General features: G+C 42.6%; 1 protein-coding gene across 1 annotated transcript in view; it reads right to left on the bottom strand.

Annotated features, from left to right (window-relative positions):
* Positions 1 to 20,556, bottom strand: part of FRMPD1 (FERM and PDZ domain containing 1) — a 51,107-nt gene that overhangs the window by 14,588 nt on the left and 15,963 nt on the right. The window contains exons 4-7 of the mRNA XM_039234826.1: positions 17,960 to 18,005; positions 8,867 to 8,974; positions 4,963 to 5,058; positions 464 to 589 (exon numbers count right to left, since the gene is read on the bottom strand). Coding sequence (XP_039090757.1) covers positions 464 to 589; positions 4,963 to 5,058; positions 8,867 to 8,974; positions 17,960 to 18,005 — 376 coding nt within the window. The remainder of the gene's footprint in view (positions 1 to 463; positions 590 to 4,962; positions 5,059 to 8,866; positions 8,975 to 17,959; positions 18,006 to 20,556) is intronic.

Raw genomic sequence — 20,556 nt, forward strand, 5'->3', positions numbered from 1 at the left:
ATTGGTTTCATTGCCTTGAGCAAGTCACCTTACCTTTAAAAAAAAAAAAGTTTATTCATTTCAAGACAGACTGAGAGAATGAATGGGGGAGGGGTCAAGAGAGAGGGAGAGAGAGAATCCCAAGCAGGCTCTGCACTGTCAATGCAAAGCCCGATGTGGGGCTCAAACTCACAAACTGGGAGATCATGACTGGAGCCGAAACCAAGAGTCAGACGCTTAACTGACTGAGTCACCCAGGTGCCCCAGTCATCTTATCTTTCTAAGTCACTGTCTCCACATCTGCAAAATGGGACCCCACATACCTCATATGCAAAACAGTCCTGATTCTTGCCCTGTTATCCTCAGGCTGAAGGAGGGCATGAAAAGTGCATCAAAACTGCTGATGTGCTGAGCCCTATCCCAAAGGTTCCAGCTGAGGTGTCTGCTTGCCCAGCCCAGCTCTCCTCACAAGGAGCAAGGATACCTGCTGGATAAGTTCCTCCTCGTGCAGCAGGTGCAGCCGGGAGATGTTGTACTGCTCTTCCAGGGCCAGCGCAAAGTACTCCATGCTTCGGATGGACAGCTTCTCCTTCACAGTGAGGATGATGTCCTGCCAGGCACAGAGAGGCCTAAGGGTCACCCAAAGAGCAGGCTGGCCCTCGTGCTCAGGCACAGAGCAGGGAGGACCTTCTTGACCTTCTCTCTGCCCCTTGGTGCAGCTGGGGAGAAAAAGCCTCTGCTGGCTGGGTCCACTGCCAACTTAGGCAGCTGAATCTTCCCAGGCTACATAGGGGACTTCCCGTCGCCCCTCATGGCCCTACACTCACTGGTCACCTCTCTTCGGGGCTCCAGCACACCCATACAGCCACCCTATCTTGATTATTGGAAGGCTGAAGCCATGCACTGGGGGCTTATGCCTCTCTTCAAGGTCTCTGGATTGATGCTCTCGCCGGAGTCTGCATCTTCAACTGCTAACCAGACAGAGAACCACCACTACCCAACTCTGCAACTGGGAAATCAACCTAACATTTCTGAACCTCAGTTTCTTCCTGTAAAATGAAGGATAATGATGCCTCGGTCTCAGAGTGGCTGGTAGGGTGGAATGTAATTACTGCTGTGCCTTTAGAGTTGCCATGCCACATTCCTCTCCTTCATTCACTATGGTGGCCAATTGTCATCACAAGGTCTTTGCCACCACAGGGCATTCACACACGCTGTTCCCTCTGCCTGGCACACTTTTCCCATTGCCCTTCACAAGGTTGTTTCCCACTCTTTGGAGATGCCTTCTCTGGTCACTGATTCTAAATATGATTGACCCTTCCATCTCTGTCCCAGGGTCCTGCTGATTTCCCTCAACAATATTTAATATCTGCTTCAATAACAGCTATGTTCTTTAGTAAGAGACAGTATAATAAACACAAGTGCCTGGGTTCTAGACCCAGACCACCACTACTAGCTGTGTGTCCCTGGTTAAATTCCTTAGTCTGTCTATGCCTGAGTATTTTCATTTGTAAAATGGTAATATTATTAACCTTTATCTCATGGGGTTGTTGTGTGTGTTAATTTCCCCCTATATGGCACTTAGAGCAGTACTTAGCCGATGACAAGTGTTCAAAACATGCTAGCTGCTACAATGTGTTTTCTTGTTTCCCTTCTTTCACCTACCAGATGGTAAACTCCTTAGAATAGGAACCCGGCCTCTCTCCTGCTACACTAGATCTCCAAAGCCTGGCATTCAGTAACATTCAATAAACTTTTACTCAATGAATAAATAATCATCAAAGACTCAATAGAGATGTCCTGCCAAAAGCTCAGGTTTAGTAAATGCCAAAACTTCAGATGCTTCCTGCTAGTCTGAGTCCTCTTTCTGCTTGCGCCACCCCCTGCCATAACTCATCAGTGAGACTAAGTCCTGAATAATCTGTCTGCTTCTGTAACTCGACGTTAAGCTAATGCTGGCTTTGCGCTGGCCTTGATGGAGAGCCCTTCTCCATCCTCCGGCATCTACTGTGGCTTGAGCACACATATTTCTCCACCCTGTAGAGTGGTATCCTAATAACCACCCTACTCTCCATCTGACCTCCACCTTGCATCTAGAGCCGAGGTCGGCAAACCACAGCCCATAGGTCGAATCCAGCCCACAGCTTGGTTTTGTAATTAAAGTTGTATGGGAACACAGCCATGTCCATTGGCTCCAATGGCAGAGCTGAGGAAATGTGACAGAGACCCTACAGCCTGTAAAACGTAAAGTATTTACTGTTTGGCCTTTTACAGAAAAAGTTTGCTGACCCCTGATTTACAGAAGTTGTCTAAACCTTGTGCTGTGTACTCATTATGCTCCCTTGCTCAAGAATATTCAGAGACACCCCCACCCCCCACCCCATGGTCCACTCGCCCAAATCCAAACTCCTCAGCTTAACATTCGAAGTCTCCAGTATCAGGAGCCAATCCACTTCTCCCACTTGCTCTTCTGCTGCCTCTTCCAATGCACTCTGCTCACAAGCCCTGTCTTCTTGTCCAAAGCTCCCAACTTTGGGTCTTTGTGGATGCCATTCCCCACGCCTGGGAGGCTGTCTTCACACGCCACTCGAGGCCTATTCCTGTCAAAAGTCTGTCCATCTTTCCAAGTCGGCCTCCCTGAAGGGTTTTCCTGTCCTCTGGCAGGTCTCTCTGCCCCGTGGCCTCACCACACTGTTTTCAGGTCCCACTGTTATGACCCTGAGCACACTGCACCTGCCTCCGTTTACACTGAGTTCTCCCCAGGTCTCCTCTCCCCACCCTCCAGCCCCACCCCACTTCTCTAGGCTCCCTTTGGGTGTGACGCTGAGGAATTTGTTTCTGTATCCCTGACAGCTTTGCCGACACACAAATGCTCACTGGGTCGAATGACATATTATTTTTCTTGACTTAGAGAAAGAGGGTTTACTAATGTAAGAGCTTTGCTTCTCTTTGTAAGGGAGCAAGGAAGAGAAGTCAATCATGAACTGACAGTGAATTTTCCTTTTTTTTTTTTTTTTTTTGGTTTTTGGTTTTTTTTTGGACCCACAGGATTTGTGTCTTCCCTCACCCCTCTCTGTCATAAAGACCTAAAAGATTTAAATTTTTGGTTACTAAGATAAAGTAAAATTAATCAGTATTATACCAGCTAAATCTTTGCTCATTTCCCCAATTCTGTCTATCTATCATCTTGGATCTAATTCCCTTGTGGTGTGTATTTTTGTTATAAATAATCTCAAAGTCTTTTTGACTACCAAAGTGGGATTCATTTTAAATAAATCATTCTCTTCCATTCCAGTGCAGTTCTTTTTTGTTTGTTTGTTTGTTTGTTTGTTTGTTTGTTTAGAGAGGGGAGGGAGAGAATCCTGAGCAGGCTCTGTGCTGTCAGGTGCAGAGCCCAACAGGGGGTTCAATCGCAAGAACCATGAGATCATGACCTGAGCTGAAATCAAGAGTCAGACGCTTAACCAGCTGAGCCACCCAGGCACTCCATTCCAATGTTTTTTGGTCAAAGATGACAGGAGTAGAAACCTTGTCTAATTCATTTGCAAAACTTTGGTGCAGAACGATAGCATGGCAAGTTCCAATGCAGGGTTCAGAAACAGACCAAGTTTGAACCCAGTTATGAGCTAACTGACCTTGACAATTTGGGCATCTCTTGGGCCTGTGTTATCAGATGCAAAATGGGGAAAACGCTCATTACTCTATAATGTTACTGGAGGCATTAAAGGAGGCAATATACAAGGAAATGCCCAGGAAAGCAGACCTGTGGTAAACACATAACAAATCTGCTCCCCCCTCCTCTTCCACCTCTGAGTGTGGGCTTCCCCGGTTCAGAAAGGCTTTCTCCAGCTTTTCCTCAGTCATGCTGAGGCAAGAATTGAACAGGGCAATTGGAGCAGCTCTAAGGAATTGCCAAGGGAAGGTGACAGAGAGGAACACTGGCTGTGTGTATGTATGTGTGCATGGGGGAGGGGAGGGTACGTGTGCATGAGTGCATATGTCTTGGCTACTGTGTGTATAGCTGCCCACCTGAACCCCCTTTGTTTGCTTCTTCACTGGAGTCTAACACCATTACTCTCTTTCTTCAGAAACGATTGTGCCATTCCCTTACTCTCTGTGAATGTCACTCCATGCCTTCCCCAGCCAGCCTGCAACATCTCTCACTCCTCTTACAAGAAAATGGCCTGCAGTCCAGTGTCGCTGAATGGATTACTACTTCCTGGGCAATGCCTGTCTTACTGGCTCTCTGCATTAGTACCTCCAACCCCTGACAACAGTTGTGCCCGCACCTTCCCTTACTGAATTCTTGGTTGCCCTTCAAAGCTCAGCTCAGGTCCAGCTTTTTTTGCAAACCCTTCTCTGACAAGAAGGAGCTCTTTCTCTTGCGTGCAGAGTACTTCCTTGTCCCTCTCTCTGCAGCCCTTATTTCATCTGCCAGGGACCTCCGAGCTCCTTGAATGTCCAACCTTCCTCAACTAAGCTATAAGCTTCTGGAAGACAAAACCACACTTTACCTAATCTGTATAGCCCTCCCCCGCAGCAGCTCCTCCTACCCATCCTCATACGGAGGAACCTGTCAAATAGAAGTTGAACTGACTTCCATCCAGAACAGAATATGCAGACTCCTGGGCCCACTCTAACATATTGCTTGAGTTTTTGGCTGCACTAGTCTTTTGGGTAGCAAGTGGGGTCACATACGAAAGGCAGGGAGCCAGTGGTTAAGGATGAAGGCTTACAAGTTGTAATAGGTCCTTGGGTACATCATCCCGCCAATCCCGGGTTTCCTCCCCTGAAAGATGGTGATAAAAATACATCTTGCTGGGTGGTTGTACACGAATGAGATAACACAGTGCTTGGCTTATCGCAGGTGCCCAGACCATGACGGTTGTAAGAGCACCAAGACAGCTTCAGGGCAAGATGCCCAGGGGTCCTGGGAGCCAGCAGATTCTCCCCGGGAAACAGACTCGGGTTTACTCTTAATACCTTCACGGTTGTGTTTGCCTCAAACTTGAAAGCTTTGGTCTGTCCATTCTCCAAATACAGCTTGAGCACGTTGGGCATACACAGCAGGGAATTACCCTAGAAAACAGAAGAGTAGTGTTGAAACTGGCCCTTCCTTTCCCCTGGGTGTGATGAGTCCTCAGGTCCCCTGGCCCTGCCTGGTGCAGAGAGCAGGGCCCCCCCTAGCCTCCTCACCAGGACGTGGGCTGCTTCTGGGCATTTGGAGATTTCTCCAATGGACCAGGCCTATGTCCCACAGAGACAGGCATGCTCTGTTCATTAAAAGTGTCAGTGAGGGGGTGGAGAGGAGTGAGCCCTGCCACGAGCAGAGCATTCCGAAGGCACTGCATGAGCCTGAAGTCACAGCCATCAGCTGCCACTTCAGTATTTTTGGTTGCTAGCCTTATGGGATACAGTTTAATATAAGTCAGATGACAAGCATGCATATTCTCCCAGAAGTGGAGGGGGAGCCAGGGGGCTGAATGGGGTGGGAAACTCCCTCAGAGCCCTCCCCTCCATTTTCCTGCTTCATTACCTAAGGGCAAAGGGCTGCTTCCCACCTTCACCCATCCCAACCATCACCCAGGACTTGCAGAGTCTCCTAAGGGATTCTGCCATGCCTGGAGGGCTGTTTTTGAGAAGGAGACACAAGACTCATCTGTGTTTAGGAAGCCCAGGCCAGCCAGAATTCCTGGAGTGGGGCAAGGCAAGGGAATGAGTCACTTTGGGCTTCGAAAATCCCCCCAGGGCTAGCTAATGCTCACAAAAACCTCTGAGTGTTTAGCTGTAAATAAAAAGGGTCCTTGGGGTTGGTGTCCTTCCAGAATCAGAGAGCAAGCAGTTCTAGAGTCCCTAAGATTTGAGCTAAAATTGTCCCCAGGTCTAATCTCTGCAAAGAGTTTGGGTATAAAGCCCACCTGGGTAGAGAAGCTTATCATCTTTTTGCAAAACAAAACAATCCTAAAAACCTAACAGTCTGCTTCAGAGGAGAATTTAGTTATCTTCTAAATATAAGGGCACCTGAATCTTTTAGAGAAGACTCAGACTCATCAGTCTCTGTAACTTTAAAAAAGACACAGTATTTTTATGGAGGAAAAGGGGCTGGGTTCAGATCCCTGTGCTGTCTCACAATGTGGGAGGAGGGATTTCAAACTGCTTGCTCTGTGGCCCACGTCTCTGCTTTTGGGTGTTTAGGATGACCTTCGTCTTTGGATTTCTCAAAACTTCTTCCTTGGGATTTTATTCTTTGGAACTTATAAAAAAATACCTCCATAACAGCATCACATAACTACCACCATTTACTTTTCTCTAAGGTTTCTTTCAATGTTTATCTATACCTGTAAATCAGTTTTAGAGAGCTGAGTAATAGAGCATGCACAGTTTCTATTTTCACTTTTTACTCGACACGTATTTCCTATACACTTTTTAATGTAGGGTTAGTGTTTGTCATTTTAATGGACTTACAATCTTCTATCGATTTGAAATATCAGAATTGATTAAACCATTGCTCAGCCCTAGACACTTAACATTCTTTTCCATTTTTTTCTATTTTCTATTTTATTTCTTTTTAATGTTTATTTATTTTTGAGAGGGAGAGACGGAGCATGACGGGGGAAGGGGCAGAGAGAGGGGGGGAGACACAGAATCCCAAACAGGCTCCAGGCTCTGAGCTGTCGGCTCAGAGCCCGACATGGGGCTTGAACCCACAGATTGGACCATGAAATCATGACCTGAGCTGAAGTCACTTAACCGACTGAGCCACCAGATGCCCCTAATATTTTTCTATTTTAAATATCAATACTATAGATATCTTTAAACACATGGGTTTTCAATTAAATTATTTTATAGACTCAATTAATAGGAATGTGATTCTTCACCCACTTTTTAGGGCATTCATCATGCTTTGTTTCTTCCCCCACACAAAAAAGACAAAATCAATGTACAAAGCTACCAGTTAGTGCATGACTGTGGCTACTTTCTCTTCATCAGGCCTCCCATTTTTTTTCTTTATTTGTGCTCAGTTACTAAGTATAAAGTGACACTCCTTAACATCTCCCTTTGCATTCCTTTAACGGTTAGTAAAGGTAAGCATTTTGCAAATGTTAGCTTACTATTTAAAATTTTTCTGGGATCTTATCCTGCTTTCAGGAGGAAAGGTCAACAACCGATTTCATCATTTTTTACCCATTTGAAAAGATGAGTAGGTAGGTCACAGTGATGAACTGTCACTGGTTTTGCTGCCTGTCTTATGTGGCCAGATACAGAGACTTGGCGCTCTGACCCGCAAGTCTCCCCAGAGATACCCTTATAGAACCCTCTTTCTCTAAACTCCCACCCTTAACAAAACTCTGAGCCAGTGTTTGTAGCCAGGTCGGGTCAAAACCTGCCGGTACCTGGTCTTCTCACAACACCAGTGAGCAGGGGGAATGGGAGCCATTTTAACATAGGATCCAGGGGCTCCTGGGTGGCTCAGTCGGTTAAGCGTCTGACTTCAGCTCAGGTTATGACCTCACGGTTCATGGGTTCGAGCCCCAAGTTGGGCTCTGTGCTGACAGCTAGCTCAGAGCCTAGAGCCTGTTTCAACTTCTGTACCTCTCTCTCTCTTCGTCTGTCCCCTGCCCACTCTCTCTCTCTCTCTCAGAAATAAATAAAACATTAAAAAAAACACAAAAACACAGGATCCAGGTGATCATGTTCACATCTGTACCACCTTTATTCTCTACCTGTCCCGTGAACTGGCTCTAGCCCCTACTTCTCGTCACTGTGGATTACTCTTAAAACACACACACTGAATCTAAATTTAATTTGCTAGAGAGGTTCAGTCCATTACCACAAACACAGACACACAGAGACACAACGATGGTTGAGTGACAGGATCTCAGGTCTTTTCTAACACATGAGGCCTCCCACTGGCCCCTTCATGAACAAATCCACCTTCCACTCTCAGGTCCAATGAAGGTGTGGTCTGTTACATCAAAGGCAAGGTAGAAAATAAGGGTTCTGCAGAGGTGAACCAGATCACCTGGACCCTTTATTAAAATGGCCACGCCTCTCTACGTGGAGGTCTCTATGGGGAGACCAGATAAGGACAAGCTTTGATTTGAAAGTTTCAAAGGCTAATATTCATTGCTGAATTCAGAATGGCAATAGTTTCAGACTATGGGGAAGAAAATGTAAAAACTATGAATAAATGAGTCATATCCAGCAGGCCACATCTGATGTTTAAAAACATCAAACTCCACCAATACTTTCCTTTTACAAATTTGTCCTCCACAATCCTGGATCTCTCCATATCAAAAAGGACTGGACAGTATGTTACAGTGGAAAATTAAAGGACTGAAGTCACATAGACCTGGGCTCTTATATTTTCTTGGCTATGTGATCTCAGAGGTTAATTGTCTTAAACTCTCTCAACTTCTGCTGCTTCTTATGTTAAAATACCTCCCTTGCAGGGTATTGTGATGACTAAGGATTATGTATCCAAAAAGTTTAGATTCACATAATAGAAGTTCAACACATAATGGGCTCTTGGAGGAAAAGAAACCAGACCCCACCACTACCATCACTACTGTCAATATATCACCTTTAGAGGGAACACTAAGTTTGAAGTTCAAAATGAATTAGCATCTGCAATCTGTTGAAGTTTCATGTGCAAGAGAATGAAGTCACAGAACAAAAGAAAGCCACACCCAGTGCTTCTCTCCCTGGCTTTCCCTGTCTGGGGTCTGCAGACATCTTACTGAGGGTGCTCAGAACCTCTAGCAAACCCACTGCACTCCCTTGGTATCCTCTCTGGGCTGCAAGATTCCAGAGTTTCAAGGAGGCTCCAGGAGGTGGCTCACCAGCTTCATGCAGAGGAATTTCAACCCCCTAACCAGTGACGCACCTGGCTGTGTCCACTGACAAGCACTTCCTCAGCAAAGTGCACCTTCACAGGGTTGGTCTTTAGCCTAGCTCTCTTCTCTTCAGTCAGGAAGGATGACTTGGGGACTCCCTGCAAAACATTAATGTGACACATTTTAGAACAGGACTTTTGTAAAAGCCATTACACATCTCATTTCTTAAAACAAAAGCAAAACCCCTGACAGCTGTTGAGGACTCCCTGAAAACCAACAGAGAAAGACAACATCTCACCAAAGAACTCTTTTCATAAAATCTATGGATCCCAACCCAGACAATGTTCGTATATGTCTGAGAACAGTTGAAGATTCAATATGGTGGCAAAATGGTTGTGTTTGGCAAAGACAAGAAATGACCTGTGAACAAGAAGACCCAAGTTCTGCTACTCAACGATTATGAGACCCAACTCAAACACAAATTCTTATGGAAGAAGACCAGTTGTGTGTGTGTGTGTGTGTGTGTGTGTGTGTGTGTGTGTGTGTAAAATAAAACAAAATAACTATGTGTGACTTTGGCCAAGTTATCACTCCTCTTTGGTCTTTAGTCTTCCTAGGTACAATGTGAGAGTTGGATCCAAAAACCTCCAGGGCTCCCTGACACTCTGACCCTTGTGATTTATTCTTGGCCCCTCTTTGCTCTTCTCGTCTTTAGGGTGGTGCCCTCTTTCCCCAGAGGTAGAAAGAGTCATCACAGGTTGGTATGAGTATGTAATGAAGTCCCTGGCCTAGACTGTATCAGGTTAAATTGTGACACAATGAACAACAACTTGCATGACCTAGACCAAGGGGATGTGATGTTCCAGGATGGAATCTTGCTGTGTTATTCCTAGCCTGGTATGCTAGGTTTCCTTGGTCTGGATAGTTCTTTAGGCCAGGCCCTAGAATGTTTACATGTGTTAAGAGTTTCAAGATGGAGCTCTGGACCACATATTGTGTAGCTGAGGGAAAAGATATATAACAGCAATCAGAGAAACTACTGGAAACAATGCACAGTGCCTCAGGTATCAACAGACCAATGCCATTAAGCGCATGAAGTGAAGAAGTGACCCTGAAATTTGATCTTACAGGTAACTAGAGCCTTGGCATAACAGGGTTCATGACTATGATTCAGTATCTCAAATATATAGTTTGCTTTTTTAAAAATTTAGTAAAAGGAGAAGGGGAAATAGCAGTTTCCCAGGGAAGAGGTACACCTGTGTGGTAATCCCACAACTCCAGAAATTACTTAACCTTGATTTGCTTTCTTCTTCAAACAGAATGATTTTCCAATCAGAAGAGATAGAAGAAGTAAGGGGAAAAAGAAAGTTACAACCCAAAATTGGTGATAAAACTATCAGACTTCTTTGAGTGAGTTCAAGAAACCTGTACCAGTGAATCTAGGGGCTGGGAGACTTGGCATCATTCACAAAAGAGAAAACAGAAGAAATATTAGGAGATTGAAGATGGTTAATTATCAAAGTTCCCAGAAAATGAACATGGAAGATTAAGGAAAACACATATTGGTAAGCTTGTTATTATTTCCTGGCAGAATCCAAGATAAGAGGTGGTCAGAGAGCTTTTTGGTCATTGATCACTAACAACCAATATGGCGTTACCAAGAATAAGTCAGAGCCAACCAAGTTCATTTTTCTTTTGAAGATGGGATTCCAGATTGATAAGGCAGGGTCCTGTGGATACAGTAGTATTCATTCTTGCAAAGTGTTTGATAAGGTCTCCTATAATCCCCCTGTAGAGAAGGCCAGATGCAGAGCCATTAGGAGGATTCAAACCTAATTGACGTGTTCTCAAAATTGTCCTGATTTTTAACTAAGCAACTTGGGCTCCCTGTGGCTCAGTCTCCATCAATGATGTTTAGCAATGCCTTGAATGAAGTCACAGAAAGTGTACTTACCAAATCTGTGAATGAAACAGAGCTACAAGGTGTCATCAGATCTCAGGCAGCAGAAGTTTGGGAGGAAAGGTAAAGAAATGGAATCTAAAAAAGGCATATGGGAAACTTGAGAAGCAGGGGCAGCTATGGGCCAGAGGCCAAAAAATCACTAAGAACAAACATAAGAGGGTGTAAGAGGGCAGTGCTGTCAAGAGCTGAAGGGAACAGAGTAAAGTGAGGGGTTAAAGTGACAGGTACAACCATCACTACCCTAAGATTCAAAGGAATGAGAAATCAGGGGCAGAACTGAGAGAGATGCAGAGAGAAAAAGAATCCACGGTGGGGGTGGGGGGGTGGGACAACCGCTATTATCTCTCACCTTGGAGACAGCAGTCCTGCAAGAGAAAGGCCCAGAGCTGGATCAGAAAAGGAAATCAACTGGCTGGGTAATGGAGGAAGTCAGGAAGGCGTGAAAAGAGGTGGATCCCTGTACAAATATGCCTTTCAGTTCCGTAATTCCTTGACTATAAAATCTCAGTGTGCCAGAACGGTGGGCCAAAGCAACATGATTTGACAGGGATTGACATGAAGTGTGGCACTGAGGACCAAAAAAATCAATTGCACAGCATGGGATGGGGGCTTGGAAGCTATTCATTTGAAAACCAGTTTCAGTGTTTGGTCAACCATAAGGTTCACCCAAGCCAAGAATGTGACCGGGCCTACTAAAATCTTAACCCAACCTCGGGCTTCACAAGTGTATTTGGTACATGTTGGAAGTAAAGTCTGTTCCCTGGGTACCCTCACCAGTTGACCCTAGGTGGAGCTGTATTCCTCTCTGGGTGTCACCATTTGGGAAGGCCACCATGAAAACTGCAATCTGTGCAGAAAGCTATCAGAGAAGTGAGAATACAGAGAAGCATCTTACGATGAAGAGTTGAAACACTGTTTAGGCTGGATAAGAGAAGGCCACAATTCCAAATCTTTCTGATTTTTTTCTTACAAGATAGACTTGTCCTGACTAACACTAGTGGGGGGTAGTCACAGGGAAGAAAGGCCTCTCTCACTGACATTTGGAACCACCCAACCATGAAAATTAGCTGCTTTAAGAAAGAATACATACTCTGTCATAGAAAGGGAGAGAGAGAATCCCAACCAGGGTCCACACCGTCAGAGCTAAGCCTGACTCAGGGCTCAAACTCAAAAACTGTAAGGTCATGACCAGAACCAAAATGAAGAGTCAGACACTCAACTGACTGAATCACCCAGGCACCCCTCCCCCAAACATTCTATGTCTTAGAGAAGCAGTAATTAATATTCCAACTTTGACTTTTATTTATTTTTCTAAAGATTTTTAAAGTAATCTCTACACCCAATGTGGGGCTCAAACTCACAATCCAAGATCAAGAGTTGCATGTACCACCGACTAAGCCAGCCAGCCATGCCCCAACTTTGGATTTTATAATTCCTACTCAACTTCAAGCCATTTATTTGAGAACTCTAAGAATCCGGTGTACTTTCAGTGTACTTTTTTTAAGAATCCGCTATGGCAAAGATGAGCATCCTTGCTGAAGACATATACAATCATTTGTCTTGTGATCATACCTCCTGGTGAGAAGCCTGAGTGGGCCAGACAATACTCAGTGCATTTCTCAGGACATGGGCTAATGTCAGCTTTCCCTGCAGAACCTCTGGAGCACAATAGTCCTCTTCTTCTTGGGAACCTCGTGGGAGTCTCAGGAGTGGTACTGGAACACATTAATTTCCCTCTCTCTACACTCCATTTTTAAGAGGATACAAGTACAATCTATTTCCTTCTTTTTCTTTTTTAATTTTTTAATGTTTTATTTATTTTCGAGAGGTAGAGGCACAGAAAGAGGGAGACACAGAATCTGAAGGAGCTCCAGGCTCTGAGCTGTCAGCACAAAGCCTGATGTGGGACTCAATCTCACGAATGTGAAATCACTACCTGAACTGAAGTAGAATGCTTAACGGACTGAGTCACCCAGGCACCCCTCTATTTCCTTATTTACTTAACAAGTGTTATCTTTTGATTTCATTTCTTGAAAACAGCAGGAAAAAAATCTAATTAAGATTAAGATGCTCTCCATTGAGATGCTAATCAGCTAAATAAAAAGAATCTCTTAACACCTGTACAACCATTTATACGGATTAGCTTTCAGTGTATTTTATTTTAATACATTGGTTTCACATTATTTCATAGACAAATTCTGTTTAGAAGAATCTCCATTTATTTGTTCACAAAAGCATATTTATGGCAAACATCTTAATCCTTTTTAGGTGGCTTTATCCCTATTCTAAGAAATAAAAATAAAAGATAACGCTTGTCAAAAATGAGAAAAGACCACAATTTCTTTGCTTTTTAGTTTTTGGGGCCTTAGAAATTTACTTTTTTTCACATAATCAAATAGCTGTTCCATTGAGCTTCCTCTCACTCCCCATATACTTAGGAATTCATTCTACAACCTATGACCAGATAGACATCCCACCATATTGTCTACATTTCTGTGGTTTTTTATATTTAATTATTATTACATCAAATGGTGTGACATGAAACTTTATTCTTTTCAAATACTTTAAGAAATGTCCTAGTGTGATTTCGTGAATGATCATCTTTTCGCCCACTGATTCGGAATACCATACTTATCACATATGAAATCCTTATATCAATACCTAGTCTAGGACTTTCTATTTGATTACACTGATATATCCGACATTTTATCAATATCATACTGTTTTAATTATTTAGCTTTATTAGTTTTAAAATCCAGTACAGCAAGGCCATCCCCATTACTTTCTAAAAATATATTTATCTATTTAGATTCAAGTTAGTTAACATAAAGTGTAGTATTAGTTTCAAGAGCAGAACCCAGTGATTCATCACTTACATATAACACCCTGTGCTTATCCCAGCAAGTGCCCCCCTTAATGCCCATCACCCATTTATCCCATCCTCCCACTCATTCCCCTCCAGTAACCCTCAGTTTGTTCTCTGTAATTTAAGTGTCTCTTATGATCTGCCTCCCTCTCTGTTTTTATCTTATCTTTCCTTCCCTTCCTCTGTGTTCATCTTAAATTCTACATATGAGTGAAATCATATGATATTTGTCTTTCTCTAACTGACTTATTTTGCTTAGGATAAATACACCCTAGTTCTATCCATGTTGTTGCAAATGGAAAGATTTCATTCTTTTTGATTGGTGAGTAGTATTCCATTGTGTATATGCATGAGTGTGTGTATATGTATATGTGTACATATACACATACACATACATACATCTTTTAAAATTTATTTAGTTTTTAATATTTACTCATTTTTGAGACAGAGAGACAGAGTATGAGTGGGGTGGGGGCAGAGAGAGAGGGAGACACAGAATCTGAAACAGGCTCCAGGCTCCGAGCTGTTAGCACAGAGCCTGATGTGGGATTTGAACTCACAAACCATGAGATCATGACCTGAGCCAAAGTCGGATGCTCAACCGACTGAGCCACCCAGGTGCCCCTTAAGTTAATTTATCTATTTTGAGAGAGAGAGAGGGATAGGGAGAGAGAAGATCCAAAGCAGGCTCTATGCTGACAGTGTGGAGCCTGACACAGGGTTCAAACTCATAAACTGTGAGATCATGACCTGAGCTGAAATCAAGAATCAGATGCTTACTTAACTAGCTGAATCACCCAGGTACCCTTATACCACATCGTCCTTATCCATTCATTAGTGGATGGATATTTGGGCTCTTCCTATAATTTGGCTATTGTTGATAGGGCTTTTATAAACATTGGGGTGCATGTGCCACCCAATCAGCATTTTTGTATCCTCTGGATAAATAACTAGTAGTGCAATTGCTGGGTCGTAGATAGTTCTATTTTTAACTTTTTGAGGAACCTCCATACTGTTCTCCAGAGTGGTTACACCAGTTCACATTCCCACCAATAGTGCAAAAACGGTTCCCCTCTCTTCGCATCCTTGCCAACATCATGTCCTGAGTTGTTAATTTTAGCCATTCTGACAGGTGTGAGGTGGTACCTCATTGTGGTTTTGATTTGTTTTACTCTGATGATGAGTGATGTTGAGCATCTTTTCTTGTGTCAGCCATCTTGATGTCTTCTTTGGAAAAGTGTCTATTCATGTCTTCTGCCCATTTCTTCAATGGATTGTTTGTTTTCTGGGGGTATTGAGTTTAATAAGTTCTTTATTGATTTTAGATACTCTTTATCTGATATGTCATTTGCAAATATCTTTTCCCATTCTGTCAGTTGCCTTTTAGTTTTGCTAATTATTTTCTTCACTGTAACAGAGCTTTTTATCTTGATGAGGTCCTAATAGTTCATTTTTGCTTTTGTTTCCCTTGCCTTTGGAGACGTGTCTAGTAAGAAATTGTTACTGCTGAGGTCAAAGAGGTAGCTGCCTGTGTTCTCCTCTAGGCTTTTGATGGTTTCCTGCCTCACATTTAAGTCTTTTACTCATTTTGAATTTATTTTTGTGTATAGTATAAAAAATGGTGAAGTGTCATTCTTCTGCATGTTGTTGTCCAGTTTTCCCAGCACCGTTTGTTAAAGAGACAGTCTTTTTTTCCATTGGGTACTCTTTCCTGCTTTGTCAAAGATTTGCTATACATTTGTGGGTCCATTTCTGGGTTCTTTATTCTGTTCCATTGATCTATGTGTCTGTTTTTGTGCCAGTACCATACTGTCTTGATGATTACTGCTTTATAATACAGCTTAAAGTCTGGAATTGTGATGCTTTCAGCTTCGGTTTTCTTTTTCACCATTACTTTGGCTACTTGGAGTCTTTTCTGGTTCCATACAAATTTTAGGATCGTTTGTTCTAGCTCTGTGAAGAATGCTGGGGTTATTTTGATAGCAATTGCACTGAATGTGTAGATTACTTTGGGTAGTATTGACACTTTCACAATATTTCTTCTTCTAATCCATGAGCATGGACTGTTTCTCCATTTCTTTGTGTCTTCTTCAGTTTCTTTCATAAGCTTTCTATGGTTTTCAGCTTATAGATCTTTTACCTCTTTGGATGGGTTTACTCCTAGGTGTCTTATGGTTTTTAAGTGTTATTGTAAATGGGATTGATTCCTTGATTTCTCTTTCTGCTGCTTCATTATTGGTGGGTAGAAATGCAACTGATTCTGCAACTTTGCTGAATTCATGTATCAGTTTTAGTGGTTTTTGGTGGAATCGTTTGGGTTTTCCATGTAGAGTATCATGTCATCTGCAAAGAGTAAAAGTCTGACTTCTTTGCCATTTTGGATGCCTTTATTTCTTTTTGTTGTCTGATTGCTGAGGCTAGGACTTCCAGTACTATGTTGAACAACACTGATGAGAGCTGGCATCCCTGTCATGTTGCTGACCTTAGGGGGAAAGTTCTCAGTTTTTCCCCATTGAGGATGATATTAGCCGTGGGCCTTTCATATATGGCTTTTATGATGTTGAAGTATGTTACTTCTAACCCTACTTTCTTGAGTGTTTTTATCAAGAAAGGATGCTGTATTCTGTCAGATGCATTTCCTGCATCTATAAAAAGATTTTCGTGATGTGTCTCACTTTGAAAAACTGTCAAAATCCAACTACAAGTCCCACTGGGAATTTGAATTCACATTAAGAATACACATTAATATGAGAATAACCAATGTATTCACAATAGTCTTCGCATCAAAGAACATATGCATCTCTTTTTATGTTAAAAATTTTTTTACATTCTTCATAATATTCTAGTTTTCTTCACATTGGGCCCATCTATTTCTTTTCTTTAAAGTTTTCCTTTTTTCTTATTTTTTCCCTTAACAAACTAGCCCTTGGATTTACTTACCGAATTTACAATTTTTGTTTCCCAAAGTCTCATGTAGATTTTAATTTTTGTCATTTTCTTTATTCTGCTTTATGTTTATTTTATTAGTCTTTTCTTCCAACTTCTTGCACTGAATTTTCACTTGACCTAGTTCCTTACTAAATCATAAAATCACCTAAGGCTACAAATTTTACCCTGAGTATAGTTTCAGCTGCACATAAATTGTTAAAAGCAGACTTCCAGTTTTAAATTTTCTTCTAACTGGGGTGCCTGGGTGGCTCAGACAGTTGAGCATCCAACTTTGGCTCAGGTTATGATCTCACAGTTTGTGGGTGTGAGTCCCTTGTCAGGCTCTGTGCTAACAGGCTCAAAGACGCCTGCTTTGGATTCTGCGTCTCCCTCTCTCTCTCTGCCCTTCCCCCTCCCATCTTGTGTGCACGCTCTCTCTCTCTCTCAAAAATAAATAAACAAAACTTTTTTTTCCTCCTAACTAGTCTAGAATGGTAGTTTTGCTTTCCTGTTTGACTTGGGAGATTGCATTTTTATTTCTGAATGGTTGGATAGTTTTAATTAAGTTTTTCATAGTTATTAATTTCTATTTTATTATATTCTTGAAAAGAGATATATAGTTTGTTATTTGGGGAATTTATTGAGTTTCTTTGATAGCATAGTATGTGGTCAATTAGGTTAGATAATTAAATGCATTATTGAAATCCCTCGTGCCCCCCCCCCCTTTTTTTTTTGGTCTTTATGTGGCCAAGGCTAAGAGGTATATATTGAAGTCTCTCAGAATGAGATTTTCTGTCAACTTTTCCTCCTTGGTAGTTCTTCCTCTTATGACTTGATTCTATATTTTTCCTGTCACATATAAAGAGCTCCTTGGCCTGTGGTATTTAGATTACCACTTCCTTCCGGTCCCCTGTCTATGCCACCCCTTGCCTTGTGACGAGCCTCAGAGCTGATGAGACATGTTCACATCCAACACCTCACTTGTCCTCATATCAATGCATTAGAGAAACAAGACAATTATCGTCATCACCACTGTTTTACAAAAATACCAACTGAAACTTAACAGCTTGCCCAAAGTCGAAATGCACAAACTTATCTTGAAACTCGTAGTTTGGTGCACTTGTCATCATTCCACTTTGCGTAATCATGGATCTGTCTCCTTAGCTGGACCACAGGTTCTGGAAACCTGGACCCATATCTGTTTCCTCCATAACACTGATGCGTCGGCTGTCTTCAGGCAACATCAAGTGCCTGCCCACTCACTGCCCGGCCACTGTCCCTTCTGCCATTTGCCTTCTCTGTTCATTCTCTGAGGGATATCCCACTGTGGGTTGGGATCTTGGGGCTGAGAAGGGTAAAACTAACGGGACACAGAAAGAGATTTACCGATGTGCAGCGAACAACTGTGATTGAGAGAGAGTCTTCAGCTTCCCTGGAAAAAAAAGACAATAAAGATAAAACATTTCCTCATTCTGGGTGCTGTGTGTGTGTGTGTGTGTGAGAGCGTGCATGTGTGTACACGCACATCAAGTTCAAAAAGACTGGCAGAATTACAAAGCGCTCTTTTTGCCTCAGCTCGTTTGGCTCAGCAACATTGAGAAAGATGTTTGCAGTGATCTGCAAACGAACTTAAGCTGTCCCAGAATGTCCCTCTCGCCTTGAGGGAATCTTCAGATACCCGCCTCTACCATCTAGTCTATACCTGCAGCCACTTAATTAAGCCACTTAGGTTTGATTTAGTCTACATGATGGGGAACTCATACAGTTGGTACGACCACTAGCTAGGTTTATGTCAAAAAAAAAAAACTGTTAAGAGAAAACATAGCAATAACACAGATAACTCAGGTTGTTATTTCAAACAACTTAGGCTAAACATTTCACTAAAATTGAGTGAATGAATGTGTATTTCACATAAATCAGATAAAAGCCAACCAGTTTGTGGTGTTTGGGTACACGAGGTCAGTGTTATGAGCCGAATCATATATCAAGATACTAGACATTTCTGTCTTATTATTATCTCTTAGATTCTAAAATTGATAAAAGTCAACCAGACAACAGCCTAACTTTCATTTTCTATTAGAGGACAGAACTGAAAAATCAATTCATATTTTCCTTTTTCTTTGCCATTGCTACATAAAGATGCCTTCTGCAAAATGATTTCATTTGACTTCTTGCAATATGAACATTTAGGCCAATTGCTGCTGGTGTGTTGCTTCCTCAAACGTGTAAAATTAACCTGCGATTCCTACATGTCTGGGGATTGCCTTGTTTCCATTTTCCATAAGAGCAGGCCTTTCCCACGATAATCTACAAAGAACCAAGGTCCAAGTGCTCACAGATATTTGGGGGATTAGAGAGATTTTGTTGTGCCATGTTTTGCTTGGATTTTTCCCTTTATAAGTGGCAATGACACTGGGAACTAAGCTAAAAAATAAAGCAGTCCTGGGATTCCCACACTCGCTGTATGGCAGGGAGCACAGATGCATGGCACACATCAGGTTACATCCCTGCTGAGAGGTCCTCAAGGGCTCGCCCTTCCAGGAAGAAAGGAACACCTGAACTTACTGCATCAGCACTGGAGACCCTCCACCTTGTGGGCTTTGCTTTCCAGAAGCTTCCTTTAGGCACCTGGTGCCTTAGGCAAACTGACCTGCTCAGCATCCCCACCCCCATTCCTCACCCAGTAATTCCTGCTTATCACTTCTTTGTCTGGATTGCCTTCCACCTCCATCCACCTTTGAGGGCCAAATTCTACCCTGCATTAAAGGTACAGTGAATTACTTCTGGAAGCCTCTGTTTTCTCAGACCGCAAGCTCCCCACAAGTTGGAGGAATCTGTAGCTTTTATGACCCCTTTCCTATGCTCTTGATGTGCTGTCTGTCCTCAACGTCACAGGGGTGAGCCTGAGTCACTTTCACACTACCAGCCTGCAGGTGTCTGGGAAATGGGGATCCTTGCCCAGAGAAGGTGCCCGGTAAACAGACTAGGTTCAGTGTGACCCAACCACCCAAATTCCAGTCTACCGCTTTAGTTTGAGAATAATTTTGCTTGTTAGTCAGAGTGTGATCTAGCCTGGCGGAAATATTAGTATCACTGATCATCTAAACTTAATTTGCTGGCATTGATCATCTTTGAGAAGATGACCCAATAACTGGGAAAACACACTTCATGATTTCCATAATCATATGTCATATTTTAGGAATGAAATCATCAAATCCTTTCTTGGCTGCCCCACTGACTCAATTTATGCTCCAGTCATCCTGAAGCAATAGTGGGCTTGGTTGAAAGGCTTCTATGTTCTACAACTTTGATGGATTCTCTATAAATCCTAAGCTGTTCATGCCTGTCTCTCTACAGTAAGACTATGTGCTTCCTGCATTTTCATTTTCTCTTACTCTTACTTTCTGACTCTTACCTATTATTCAGTGTGTGCTGTACATGACATGCCTTGGGAAATGAAAACCACCCAAAAATCATTCACACAAAAGGTATAATCTACTATCTTCAAGGTGGCTTTCATGGAACTCTATTTCTCATTTCTTACGATTATATTAAAGTCATCAAAACAGTGTTGAAAAATTTGAAAGACAAAGCCTGTAGGTGCCTATAAAATGTCTGTGAGCCCTCTCCACTTCTGTCACTTGCGTTCCTCTGTCTTAAAACCGGGGTCAGCAATTGGTGCTAACTACCTTTGCTTGTTCAACTGAGTAGTCACGGTGTGCCTGCTCTGAAGGGAAACCACGGCCCAGACAGGGAGTGAGGCACTTACACAAGTCACAATGCCACCAGGTAGAAGGTGACAGTGGCCAGGTCAGCGAAATGACGTATACGCCAACTAGGCTGTGCGTGCAAGAGCTTTTAAGAATATTTATCAAAAGGGTTAAAGAAGATCTGACAGGTTTAGCATCAATTCAATTCAATCTTTGGCATATGTCACAACAGCCCTAGAAATCCTTATGGAGTAGTGTCCATGTATTACTCAT

This window comes from Hyaena hyaena, unplaced genomic scaffold (genome assembly GCF_003009895.1).
Source record: "Hyaena hyaena isolate Hyena2069 unplaced genomic scaffold, ASM300989v1 scaffold_93, whole genome shotgun sequence".
NCBI classification, from domain to species: Eukaryota; Metazoa; Chordata; class Mammalia; order Carnivora; family Hyaenidae; genus Hyaena; species Hyaena hyaena.